The following is a 12,920-nucleotide window of genomic DNA, read 5'->3' as shown; positions in this document are numbered from 1 at the left end:
CCCTGACTCTCCAGAACTCACTGGACTGGAAAAGCCAAGGAGTATAGGGCCAGGTGAAGATATTAAAATGGCCTCACTATTTAAAATCTGATTTAGCCCATATGAGCATGTTCCTGGAGAAGGGTTTTGTACTGGGAAGGTGATGGCAGTGAAAGATGGGACCAAGTCCCCTACCACTCTGTGTTGACCTTGTGAGATTATGTCATGAAGTCACCAAAGGGCAGATTAATGTTCAGCCAGTACAAACCAGAACAGACTTGCCAGTTGTTTAATATTTAAATAGTCACTGCCTCGAGCCCCTGGAAGGTCCCCACCATTACCTTGGCCCCTACCTGAAAAGTCTCAGACCTCCTCAGGATCCAGCCACAAGGGTTCATCCTGACATACCAAAGGGGCCTCTGGACCCAGCTCCCGCTCTAGGGACAAGAGCCATTCTCATCGGAAAGTGCACTGCTAAAGAGCTGTTAAATATTTTATTGCCTCTGCAAAAAAGCATATTATAGAACAAGTAAAAAGAAAACAGAAATTGGACTTTTACCAGCTACTAAATTGTACACGTCATTGTACTTTACACTTATTTCATCTTCACACCAAACCAGTGTGAAGTAGATGGCGTTTTCCCAAGCTACAGGTCAAAAAGATTCAGAGACATTAAAACATTTCTGGGAACAACATAGAACCAAGACACACATCTAAATCTGTGTGACCGTGGGGTCCACGCTCCTCCAACTACACACCCTCCAGGAGACCCACATTAAAATCAGGGACCACCAGATATAACATAATGTCAGAGTCATTATCACCATCCTGAGCGCTTAGCATGCTTAGCAAAGCCTCGGGAGCAAGGGAGAAGGAACCAGAGAGAACGCAGGCAGCCTTGAAGCATTGCCAACTGGAGGGCAACCATGTGAGGTGAAAGGAAGGTAGGAGGACATCTGAGACTAACCAAATCTCACCCTTGACTTTGCCAGTGGTCAGAGGAGATAGTTGGAGTAGAATACGTCCCCTAGAATACATGAAGAAACTAAAGCACAGCAATTTACAGGTTTGAATAACACAAAAGCCATTAAACAGCAGCAGGACTGGGGTCTCCAGTTGTGGGGTCCAGCACTTTCTCCTCCAGGCTGTGACACATCACCCCACCTCCATCATGGTCTTCCCCTGTATTCTTTGTGACTGAATATAGTGTCTTCATCCGGTCACCCACCTAGAATTCTGGAATTCGTCTTGAATTTTTCCCATTGCTATCAACCCCAGAATCTAAGCCATCACCAAGTCCATTCAATAGATCTCTCTCATCTCCAATAAGAACTCCCTAATTCTGGCTCTCCTCATCTCCCCAATAACACTCCCTACTGGTCCCCCTGTCTGTAGTTTGTCTAACCTGTCCAATGCCATCTTTGGTCCTATCACTCTGCTCAAAACTCTCTGTTTCTGCCCATCCATGGAACAAAATCTAAATTTTTTAGCCGAGCATGCAAAACTTATGATGCTCAGGCCCCAGCCTACTTACACTTTCCTCCTAGAACTTTTCCCTTTAGCAAAGTGAATAGCTGGCCATTCCCTGAACATGCAATGCTGTTTCTTGTTCTTGCTCCCTTTGACTGGAATGGCTGCCCTGTTCATCTATGGGAAATGCCCTCTTCATTCTCTGGGTCTGACACAGGCTTCCCTGCTCCTCCTATGAGCTTTGCTCCCTGCGGGCTCTGCACACACCTCCACTGTAGCATCGATTGCACTGCGCCCATTCCTAACCCATTGCCTGCCTGGCACAGATGCTCAACGGGTGTTTGCTATTGAATGAAAGTGAAGGGGTAATTCCAGTGACTCTAACAGTGGGGCCTCAACCACTCAAGGACTAAGATCAGATTCGAATTTCTTAGGGACTCCAGAAAGTAGTGGCGGAGAAGGTTTAGTGGCCATTAAATCTAAGTTGAATTGAGGAGTCTCAGCGAAAGATGTTGAGGCCTAGAAGATTACAGGTCTGGCCAGGAAGGTGGAGACACCTGGGGCAAGGCAGGGGCAGGAAGGCAGAGAGCAGGAAGCACGTAGCCCGGAAGAGATTGGGAGTGGGTAGGACAGAATCAGGAGCGAAACATTCCCAAGAGCAGAATTCAGTAGTCTTTGCTTGAATGCATGTTACACAAGTTTTGTACTCGAGTAGTAATTATGGGAAAGAATTTACAGATGTCGGGGGACGTGTTAACTTATATTTTCTCTTTCCCTTCAACAGCTCTCTAGATTCATATTTGAGGGGCGGGAAATAAAGTTGGTTATGACTTGTGCAGCCTTCATCACAATGAATCCTGGATATGCAGGCAGAACCGAGTTGCCAGATAATTTGAAAGCCCTGTTTAGACCCTTTGCGATGATGGTTCCAAATTATGCATTGATTGCAGAGGTGAGCTTCACATTATAAAGCAGCAAAAACTTAAGCTTGTTTCTTTTATTTGGTATTTGATTATTGTGGTAGAAAGTTTCCCTTATGAATGCAGTCTAGCCAAGGTTATACAGTATTGTTTCCTCTTAAGTGTGTAGATATGATCGTTACCACATAGAATGTTTTGTTCTGTGTGTATGTGTGTGTGTGTGTGTGTGTGTGCATGTGTGTTTGTGTGTATGTGTGCAGCTGCTATATCCCTAAAGCCCAGGATGGTATCTGGAATATAGTAAGCCCCCAAAAAGTGGAATGAATAAGTAAGTATAATTAGCCAGTTCATTGGGGTTCATCAGTTTGTCTCTAGGAATTAAAATGTCTAGATTATTCTAAAAAGACTGTATTATTCTCACTTCTCTCGCTACATTATTTTTTTTTTATTAGAGTCAAGGGATGTTAAGTAAAAGCAATACTAATCACTAATGATGGAGGGCAGGGATTTGTTTCTAGTCTGTATCAACTTAGTCAAGAAATAGCAACATTAATAAGCTAATTATTTATGATTGCATTTGTTCCTTCTGTATCTATCTAGGAATCTTTCTATTTAAACTTTTTTTTTGTTTCTTCATACTAGTTAACACCCAGTGTATTAAATTTTATATGTATTTTTCTTGGCACTTTTTACCGAGGCATAATTTATATATAGTAAAGGGCACAGATCATAAGGGTACAACAGAGTGATTCCTTACACATGTATTCACCTGTGTGATCACCAAGACCAATATATAGGATGTTTACAGGACTCCGGAAGGCCCCTCATGCTCGGTGCTGTATTTCACAGCAAGGGATGCTACCCCTTTTCGAACGGAGCTTCTCAGAAAGCACATATTACTCCTGTGGCTGATAAATTCCTGACAACAGCTAATTTAAAATATTCCTCTACATGAATTAAAAGTAATTGCCTAAGAATAGAATAGACCATGCCAAATCCTATCATTAGAAAAAGTACAACTTTTATTAGTATAATGCCTACAGCATCTCATGAGTCCCCCAGTGTCCTCTGTGGGTAAGGTGGGGTGGTGGGCAGTTAAAGCAGGTGGCATCTTCACTCCAGACCCCTCTCTGGACAGGACAATAAATGACTTGCTCACTGTCCAAAACTGGTAGGAAGAAAACCAGGTTTGGAACTCAGTCCAACGTTGTGTTCACATCTCACGTTTTGTCCTATTGTTATATTACTCAGTAATTAACTGGAGAAATTTAAAAATCCAGTCTTCTGAGTGCTATTCCTATTGCTGTTACAGATTAAATGAATCAGGGTCTGTCATCAGTAAATATTTTTAATCACCTGCAGTGCACAGAGTACTGTGCTAATAGGTAGTGATAGAGGAATGAAAAAAACAGACACCGGTATGAAGTCTCTGCATTATCTCAAATCACAATTCCAAGGCCAACTGCAGTGATTTGAGTAGATTATGGATTGAAGGAAGTGTCCGTACCCACCTCCACGTATCATCACTGATTTGTTTAACCAAGGGTGCAGAAACTTGTCAGAGGCAAGGTGGCTTCCTAGGGCAGGGGAGAGGCTGCAAATCTTTGTGTAGCTTCCCCTGACTCCCAGGGAGCCTAAAGGGAGTGCATCACTGACACTGTCAGATCAGGGAAGCTCAGACATCCCCATATAATATCCCACCTTCCACCTTGTGGCACAAAACATTTTTCCCTTCAATCTTTACATCTCCTTGTTAAAGGGTATAACAACTTGGAGAGATACAATATAATACCTAAAGTAGATTTTGAATACATTGGTATTATGCTAATATGTTGTTATCAATATAACATAATAGGCACTGCATTATATTTTCCCATTCTAGGTAATTTTATATTCTGAAGGATTTGAATCCAGTAAAATATTAGCAAGAAAAATGACTCAGATGTATAAGCTTTGCAGTGAACAGCTCTCTCAGCAGGATCACTATGACTTTGGCATGAGAGCCGTGAAGTCTGTACTGGTCATGGCTGGGTAAGAAACCAAAGTGGGCAAGAGTCAAGTTTCCAACCATGTCATCACTTGCATTTCATGAGTAATTCACAGATGGCTCTTAAAGCAACATAGCAAGTGATTAATAAATGTTAGCTGCTGCTGTTGTCATCATGATTACCTTGACACCCCCCTGCCACAGTGAAATGGGGCATCTCTCTTCATCCCAAGGTTCTTCACTGTGAGAACCAACATAGCTGCCCCCAGACCAAACCTAAGTCTCCACTAGGCTTTGGGTAACTTTTGTTTCCCCTGAACTCGTCACATACAATGGGTTTCAGTGTACAAAAGGCTTTACCACCATGAGGTAGGATGATGAGACTTAAAAGACATACAGTTTGTTACGCAGATACACTAATTAAGTCATACACATCACCTGACAAAGCGTACTTCAGTTTCATCATTCCATCCGCAGTCCAAGCTTTTATCCTAGACGCCCCCTCTCTCTTTACAGTTTGGTCCAAGGCTGAGCTTCTTTCTAGTTCCTAGTAGAGCAAGAGTCTTTTCTCAGGCCCCAGCTTCTCTCTTTATAACCTCTTGACACGCCCACCTGTGGCATCCCCAGCTTGTCCAGAGTCTCTGAGGGAATCTATCTTCTCAGGCCGTGACTCGCTGGCTCAAGCTCCACCCACACAGGACCCCTTCTGCCTGGCTCCTGTACCCCAGGCTTCTGCACAAATCTCCCTGCCTTTCTACCCTCTGTTCCTTCTTTCAACCTCCTAGATACAGTATTTCTCCTCTTTATAGGATTGCCATTAAAGGAAGAGGGATACTAAGGAGTTGAGACACGCTTGTATTCAGAGAACAGAACTACAGCCCACGGGCGAGACAGACAAAGGAGCAGTCATCTAGAATATAATGTGTGAGGGCAACCATGGGACTGTGCCCTGGGTTTGTTGGCAGGGGATGGAGGGACTTTCTAGAGGAGGGAATGTCTGAGCTGGATTTTGAAAGAAAAATAAGAGCCAGCAAAAGACCAAAGCAGAGCATTCTGGGATAAGAGAAAAGGGAGTCACGGGGATATGAATCATCATGATGTATTCAGGGAACTGTAAATACAGGTTGGATAAAGTCTGGATTGATGGGGGGAGTTTGAGAAAATGTCCTTGTCATTCTCCTCAAGGCTATGTAGCCTGTGCCTGACTTGTCCGTGTGCTCTCTTGGAGATGGACACTGGGCATGCAAGGGAAAATGGTACCCTCCTTCCAGCAGGAATCTGCAGTGGCGTGCCCTCCACAGCTTTCTGCAAGCAGAATCCCCGACCCACAGGTTTGGAAAATCAAGTTCCATGTTATGTTCTTGCAAAGTCATCTGAATTATTCCTTTAAATTTAGGTCTTTAAAAAGAGAGAACCCAGACCTAAGTGAAGACGTGGTATTGATAAGAGCTTTACGAGACTCTAACTTACCAAAGTTCCTAACAGATGATGCTGTTCTATTCAGGTAAATTTCTAGGTGCGACAGATAAAGCATAGCTACTGTGTAGAGGTAAAGCATAGTTTATCTTCAGATATGTCTGCCTCTAACAAGGTATCATCTTTTCTAGAGACACCTATTGCAATTTTTAAAATACTAGTTTAAATAAAGATACTAAAGTTTTAGCCTCAATCCAATCGTTTATTTTTTTTCAAAATTCTGATCACCAAGCTGTATGCTATGCAAATTAGCATTTGGTTACAAACTCCTGACCTCAGAGAAATTCCTGACTCAAAAGAAGCAAATTTGGGCCCCCACATAAATGTGATTGCTTTTATCTATTTCTACTTTTATTATTTAGTTTTATGTTTATCCAAGTCACATAAGTATGTGGTTTTAAAAATAAAATGCTATTATAAGTTACTCTCATGAAAAACAACAGTTCCCTGCCCTTCACCAAGTCCCACTTCCCGAAGGCAATCATTTTTCAATTCATTCATTCGTTCTTTCCTATTTCCCTCCATATTTTTTTAACATCTTTATTGGAGTATAATTGCTTTACAATGGTGTGCTAGTTTATGCTCTACAACAACCTCCATATTGTTTAGTACCACGTTGATGCCATCTCATGACTTTTCCATTTTAGATGTTATCTATTAAGTTACTAACAGAGAGATGAGGGTAGGCACACGCACCTCTCCCCCTCCACCCATCCTCTCTGTGTAGTCATGTTACAATATAACTGGAGCTAAATATTCAGGATATCCATAATTTATTATAGAAATATAAATGTTACCCAAAGCTGCACTATCTTTCCCTTGTTATTAAATTATCTAGCTTTTCATCTTCCCTTCATATATTATCTTAATTTTTGTTTTTTATTCCTTTTACCTACTTTTCTATAAATCTGTTTCAAATTCTGCCAGAATATAAATCTCCTAAAAACAAAAACAAAAACGACCTTCAATCATACAAAATATTCTCTTGAATTTGTCTCCTTGGAGCCCTCATCCTCCTCTCTGATCTACACTGGTTGCCCATTATCCCTGATGCATATCTGTCATCGTGGGATGCCCATTTATGACCTTGCTGGGGATTCTCTTTGCCTTTATCCACTATCAGATCCCCTGTTACCCAGAACATGTGTCTACTCACTTTTGGCAGAACATGATGAAAATTTCTATACAGTTATGTTTGCACAATTATGATATTGCTATGAGTGAGATTCTAGGAAATACATTTCCTAGATCATGGGATATGGACGTTACAAATTTAGATAGATCCTATCAATAAGTCCTTCAAAGACATTTTACATTTATATAAACAGTTTTATGAAAATGCTCATATCCCTTTATATGTTTTGGAGGGAGAGATACCAAAATAGTAGCCTATTTTATGTACATTACTTTAATTATTAGTACCACTGAGCATCATTTCTTATGTTCATTACTCATTTATATTTATTATTCTTAGAGCATTATTCTATTGTGCTCTTTTACTTAGCAATTTGTGGGAAATCATAAACTTTATCTGGTATAAAAATTGGAAATATTCTCTAAGTCTATCACTCACTCTTTACGTTTAAAGGCTTTTGCCTCACAGAAGTTTGATTTTTGCTTGTTTTTATTTTTTCACTTTATCAACTTTTTTAAGTTACAGAATTTTTATCTTTTTGAGGTAGACTTTCTTAACACAGTGTTGTAAAATTCATCCCTTATATTTTCATCTAGTACCTTTTTTTCCTTGTTCTTTTTTTATCGACGTATAGTTGATTTACAATATTGCATTAGTTTCAGGTGTACAGCATAGTGATTCAATATTTTTATAGATTATACTCCATTTAAATTTATTATAAAATATTGGCTATATTCCTTGTGCTGAACAATATATCCTTGTAGTTTATTTGTTTTATACAGAGTAGTTTGTACTTCTTCATCCCCTACTCCTATCTTGCCCCTCCCCCTTCCCTCTCACCACTGACAACCACTCGTTTGTTCCCTATATCTTTGAGTCTATTTCTTTTGTTATATTCACTAGTTTGTTTTATTTTTTAGATTCCATATATAAGTGATAACATAAGGTATTTATCTTTCTCTGTATGACTTATTTCACGAAGCATAATACCCTCCAGATCTATCCACGTTGTTGCAAATGGCAAAATTTTATTCTTTTTATGGCTGAGTAATATTCCAACATATATACATACCAAATCTTTATCCATCCATCTGTTGGTGGACACTTAGGTTGCTTCCATACCTTGGTTATTGTAAATAATATTGCTGTGAATATTGAGGTACAAGTATCTTTTCAAATTAGTGTTTTCATTTTCTTTGGATTTATACCCAGGAGTGGAATTGCTGGATAATATGGTAGTTCTATTTTTGGTTTTTTAAGGACCCTCCATACTATTTTCCATAGTTGGCTGCACCAGTTTCCCACCAAGAGCATAGAAGTGTTCCCTTTTCTCCACATCCTTGCCAACATTTGTTGTTTGTGGTCTTTTTGTTGGTTGCCATTCTGACAGGTGTGAAGTGATATCTCATTGTGGTTTAGATTGGCATTTCTCTGATGATTAATGATATTGAGCATATTTTCATGTGCCAGTTGGCCATCTGTATGTCTTCTTTGGAAAAATGTCTATTCAGGTCTTCTGCCCATTTTTTAATTGGGTTGTTTGTTTGTTTGATATTGTGTTGTATGAGCTATTTATATATTTTGGATATTAACCCCTTATCATTTGCAAATATTCTCCCATTGTCTTTTCATTTTGTTGATGGTTTCCTTTGCTATGCAAAAGCTTTTAAATTTAAGTAGGTCCCATTTGTTTATTTTTGGTTTTGTTTCCTTTGCCTTAGAGACAAATCCAAAAAATATTGCTACAATTTATGTCAAAGAGTGTTCTGCCTATGTTTTCTTCTAGGATTTTAATGGTTTCCAGTCTTACATTTTTGTCTTTAATCCATTTTGAGTTCATTTTTTATATGGTGTGAGAAAATGTTCTAATTTCATTGTTTTACATGTAGCTGTCCAGTTTTCCCTGCACCACTTATTGAAGAGACTGTCTTTTGCCATTGTATATTCTTGCCTCTTTTGTTATAGATTAATTGACCATAAGTGTGTGGGTTTATTTCTGAGCTATCCTGTTTCATTGATCTATGAGTTTGTTTTTGTGCCAGTACCATACTGTTTTGTTTATTGTAGTTTTTTAATATAATCTAAAGTCAGGGAGTGTGATACCTACAGGTCTTTTCTTCTTTCTCAAGATTATTTTGGCTATTTGGGCTCTTTTGTGTTTCCATACAAATCATAAAACTATTTGTTCTATTTCTGTGAAAAAATGCCATTGGTATTTTGAGAGAGATTGCATTGAATCTATAGATTGCCTTGGGGTAATATGGTCATTTTAACAGTGTTGATTCTCCTAATCCATGAGCATGATATATCTTTCCATCTGTTGTGTCTTCTTCAATTTCTTTCATCAGTTTCTTATAGTTTTCTGAGTACAGGACTTTTACCTCCTTAGGTAGGTTTATTCCTAGATATTTTATTCTTTTTCATGTGATTGTAATTGGGATTATTTTCTTAATTTCTCTTTCCAGTAGATTGTTGTTAGTGTATAGAAATGCAATGTGTTTCTGTATATTGATTTTGTATCCTGCACCTTTACCAAATTCATTGATGAGCTCTAATAGATTTTTGGTTATGTCTTTAGGATTTTCTATATATAATATGATGTCATCTGCAGAAAGTGACATTTTTACTTCCTTCTTTCTAATTTGGATTCCTTTTATTTCTATTTCTTATCTGATTGCTGTGACTAAGACTCCCAATACTATGTTGAATAAAAGTGGCAGGAGTGGGCATACTTATCTTGTTGTAATTTTAAAATAAAAGTGTTCAGCTTTTCACCATTGAGTATGATGTTAGCTGTGGGTTTGTCATAAATGGCTTTTAGTATATTGAGATATGTTCCCTCTATATCCAGTTTCTTGAGAGTTTTTATCGTGAATGGATTTTGAATTTTGTCAAATGCTTTTATTGTGGCTATTGAGATGATCATGTGATTTTTATTCTTCCTCTTTTTTTGTTAATATGGTGTATCACATTGATCGAATTGCAAATATCAAACCATTCTTGCCTTCCTGGAATAAATCCAACTTGATCATTGTTATAAAGCAGAAACTAACACACCATTGTAAGGCAATTATACTCCACTAAAGATGTTAAAGAAAACAACAACAAAACAAACAACAACAACAAAAAAATGATGTATCATTGAGAATTTTTGCATGTATATTATCAGAAGTATTGGTTTGTAATTTTCTTTTTTTTTTTTAGTATCTTTGTCTAGTTTTGGTATCATGTAATAGTGGCCTCATAGAATGAATTTGTGACTGTTCCCTCCTCTTCAACTTTTTTGAATAGTATGAGAAAGATAGCTATTAGCTCTTCTGTGTATGTTTGATAGAATTCCCCCATGAAGCCATCTGGTCCTGGACTTTTTTTTGTAGCAAGATTTTTTTTTAATTACATATTCAATTTCACATCTAGTGATCAGTCTGTTTATGTTGTCTATTTCATCCTGATTCTGTCTTGGAAGATTATATGTTTCTAGAAATTTGTCCATTTCTTCTACATTGTCCAGTTTATTGGCATGTAATTGTTAATAGCATTCTCTTATGATTTTTTGTATCTCTGTGAGATCAGTTGTATATTCCTCTCTTTCATTTCTTATTTTTTTATTTGGTTCCTCTATCTTCTTCCTTAGTGAACCTGGCTAAAGATTTATCAATTTTTTTTAATCTTTTGAAAGAAACAGCTCTTGGTTTCATTGATCTTTTCTATTGTTTGTTTATTTTTTCAATTATATTTATTTCCTCTCTGATATTTATTACTTCCTTCCTTCTGCTGACTTTGGGCTTCATTTCTTCTCCTTTTTCTAATTTATTTAGATGGTAGGTTAGGTTGTTTATTTGAGATTTTTTCTTGCCTGTATCACTATAAACCTCCCCTTTAGAACTGCTTTTGTTGTATCCCATAGATTTTGGAAAGTTATTTTTTTTATTTTCATTTGCCTCAAGGTATTTTCTGATTTCCTCTTTGCTTTCTTCATTGACCCATTGCTTTCTTATTAGCATGTTGTTTAGTCTCCATGAGTTTGTGTTTTTCCCATTTTTCTTCCTGTAATTGATTTCTAGTTTTATATCATTGTGATCAGGAAAATATGCCTGATATAATTTCTGTCCTCTTAAATTTGTTGAGACTTATTTTTGTGACCTAGCACATGATCAATCTTGGAGAATATTGCATGTGCTCTTGAAAAGAATGTGTATTCTGCTGTTTCTGGATGAGTGTCCTGTAGATATCTGTAAGTCCAACTGGTCTAATGTGTCATTTAAGACAACTGTGTCCTTGTTGTTGTTGTTGTTTTTGGTCTGCATGATCTGTCCATTGATATAAGTGAGGTATTAAAATCCCCTACTATTATTGTATTATTGGCAATACCTCCCTTTATATCTGTTAACATTTTCTTTGAATATTTAGGTGCTCCTGTATTGGGTGCATATATGTTAATGAGTGTAACATGCTCTTCTTTTATTGACCCTTTTATCATTAATAATGTCCTTCTATAGTGCTTGTTATAGACTTTGTTTTAAAGTCTATTTTGCCTTAGTATTGCTACCCCAGCTTTCTTGTCATTTCCATTTACATGAAACATCTTTTTCCATCCCCTAACTTTCAGTCTGTGTGTGTCTTTAGCTCTGAAGTGAGTCTCTTGTAAGCAGCACATAGATGGGTCTTGTTTTTGTATCCAATCAGCCACCCTATATCTTTTTTACTGAAGCATTTAGTCCATTGGCATTTAAAGTGATTATTAATTGTTATGTACTTATTGCCATTTTATTACTTGTTTTATGGTTGTTTTGTAGTTCTTCTCTGTTCTTTTCTTCTTCTTTTTGTTTCTTCCCTTGTGGTTTGGTGATTTTCTTTAGTGGTATACTTGTGTTCCTTTCTTTCTTGTTTTTGTGTATCTATTGTAAGTTTTGATTTGTGGTTACCATGCTGTTTATATATGTTGACCTATAACTATATCTACTTGTTTTAAACTGATAGCCATTTAAATTCAAACACCTTCTAAAAGATCTACATTTTTTATTCCCCTCCCTCACATTTTGTGAGTTTAATGTCATATTTTACATCTTCATGTTTATCCCTTCACGTTTACTGTAATATAGTTGATTTTACAATTTGTCTTTTAATCTTTGCACTAGCTTATTTAAGTGATTGATCCACAGCCTTAACCATATATTTGCCCTTACTAGTAGGATTTTTCCTTCCCTACAAATTTTTACTTCTTGTTGTAGCCTTTTCTTTTCCACTTAGAGAAGATCCTGTAACATTTCTTTTAGGGTAGGTTTAGTATTGATGAACTCTTTTTGTTTTTGCTTTTCTGTGAAGTTCTTTAACTCTACTTCAATTCCAAATGATAATCTTGCTGGGTAGAGTATCTTAGGGTGTAGGATACTCTACCCAGCAAGTAGTTCAGCACTTTTAGCATTTTAAATATAACATGTCACTCCCTTCTGCCTGCAAGTTTCTGCAGAAAAATCAGCTGATAGCCTTAGGGGAATTCTCTTGTATGTGATTCTTTGTTTTCCTCTTGCTGCCTTTAGAATTCTCTCCTTATATGTAACTTTTGCCATTTAATCATGATATGTCTTGGTGTGCGTCTCTGCATTCATCTTGTATGAGTCTCTCTGTGCTTCCTGTACCTGGATATCTGTTTCCTTATTTGGGTTTTCTAGTTCCTTATTATAATTCTCACTGTGTTCATCTATTCTTTTCCCTAGTTCAGTTAGCATTCTTATCACTAGTACTTTGAACTCTTTATCTGATAAACTATTTATCTCTGTTTCGTTAGTTGTTATTTTAGATTTCTTTTCTTATTCTTTCATTTGAAACAAAGTCCTCAGACTTCTCATTTAGCTTAACTTTCTCTGTCTGTATGAAATTAGGTGAAAGAGTTACCTATTCCAGTCTTTTAAGAGTGTCCTTGTGTAAGACCCCATATGCAGTCTGCACTGTG

At 37.4% G+C, this 12,920-nt stretch overlaps 1 protein-coding gene across 1 annotated transcript in view; it reads left to right on the top strand.

The window, feature by feature from the left end:
• Positions 1-12,920, top strand: part of DNAH6 (dynein axonemal heavy chain 6) — a 299,272-nt gene that overhangs the window by 134,229 nt on the left and 152,123 nt on the right. Inside the window, exons 30-32 of the mRNA XM_065890616.1 lie at positions 2,234-2,401; positions 4,252-4,400; positions 5,753-5,860. Coding sequence (XP_065746688.1) covers positions 2,234-2,401; positions 4,252-4,400; positions 5,753-5,860 — 425 coding nt within the window. The remainder of the gene's footprint in view (positions 1-2,233; positions 2,402-4,251; positions 4,401-5,752; positions 5,861-12,920) is intronic.

Source organism: Phocoena phocoena, chromosome 14 (genome assembly GCF_963924675.1).
Source record: "Phocoena phocoena chromosome 14, mPhoPho1.1, whole genome shotgun sequence".
NCBI classification, from domain to species: domain Eukaryota; kingdom Metazoa; phylum Chordata; class Mammalia; order Artiodactyla; family Phocoenidae; genus Phocoena; species Phocoena phocoena.
This window is presented reverse-complemented; position numbering and strand designations above follow the sequence as displayed.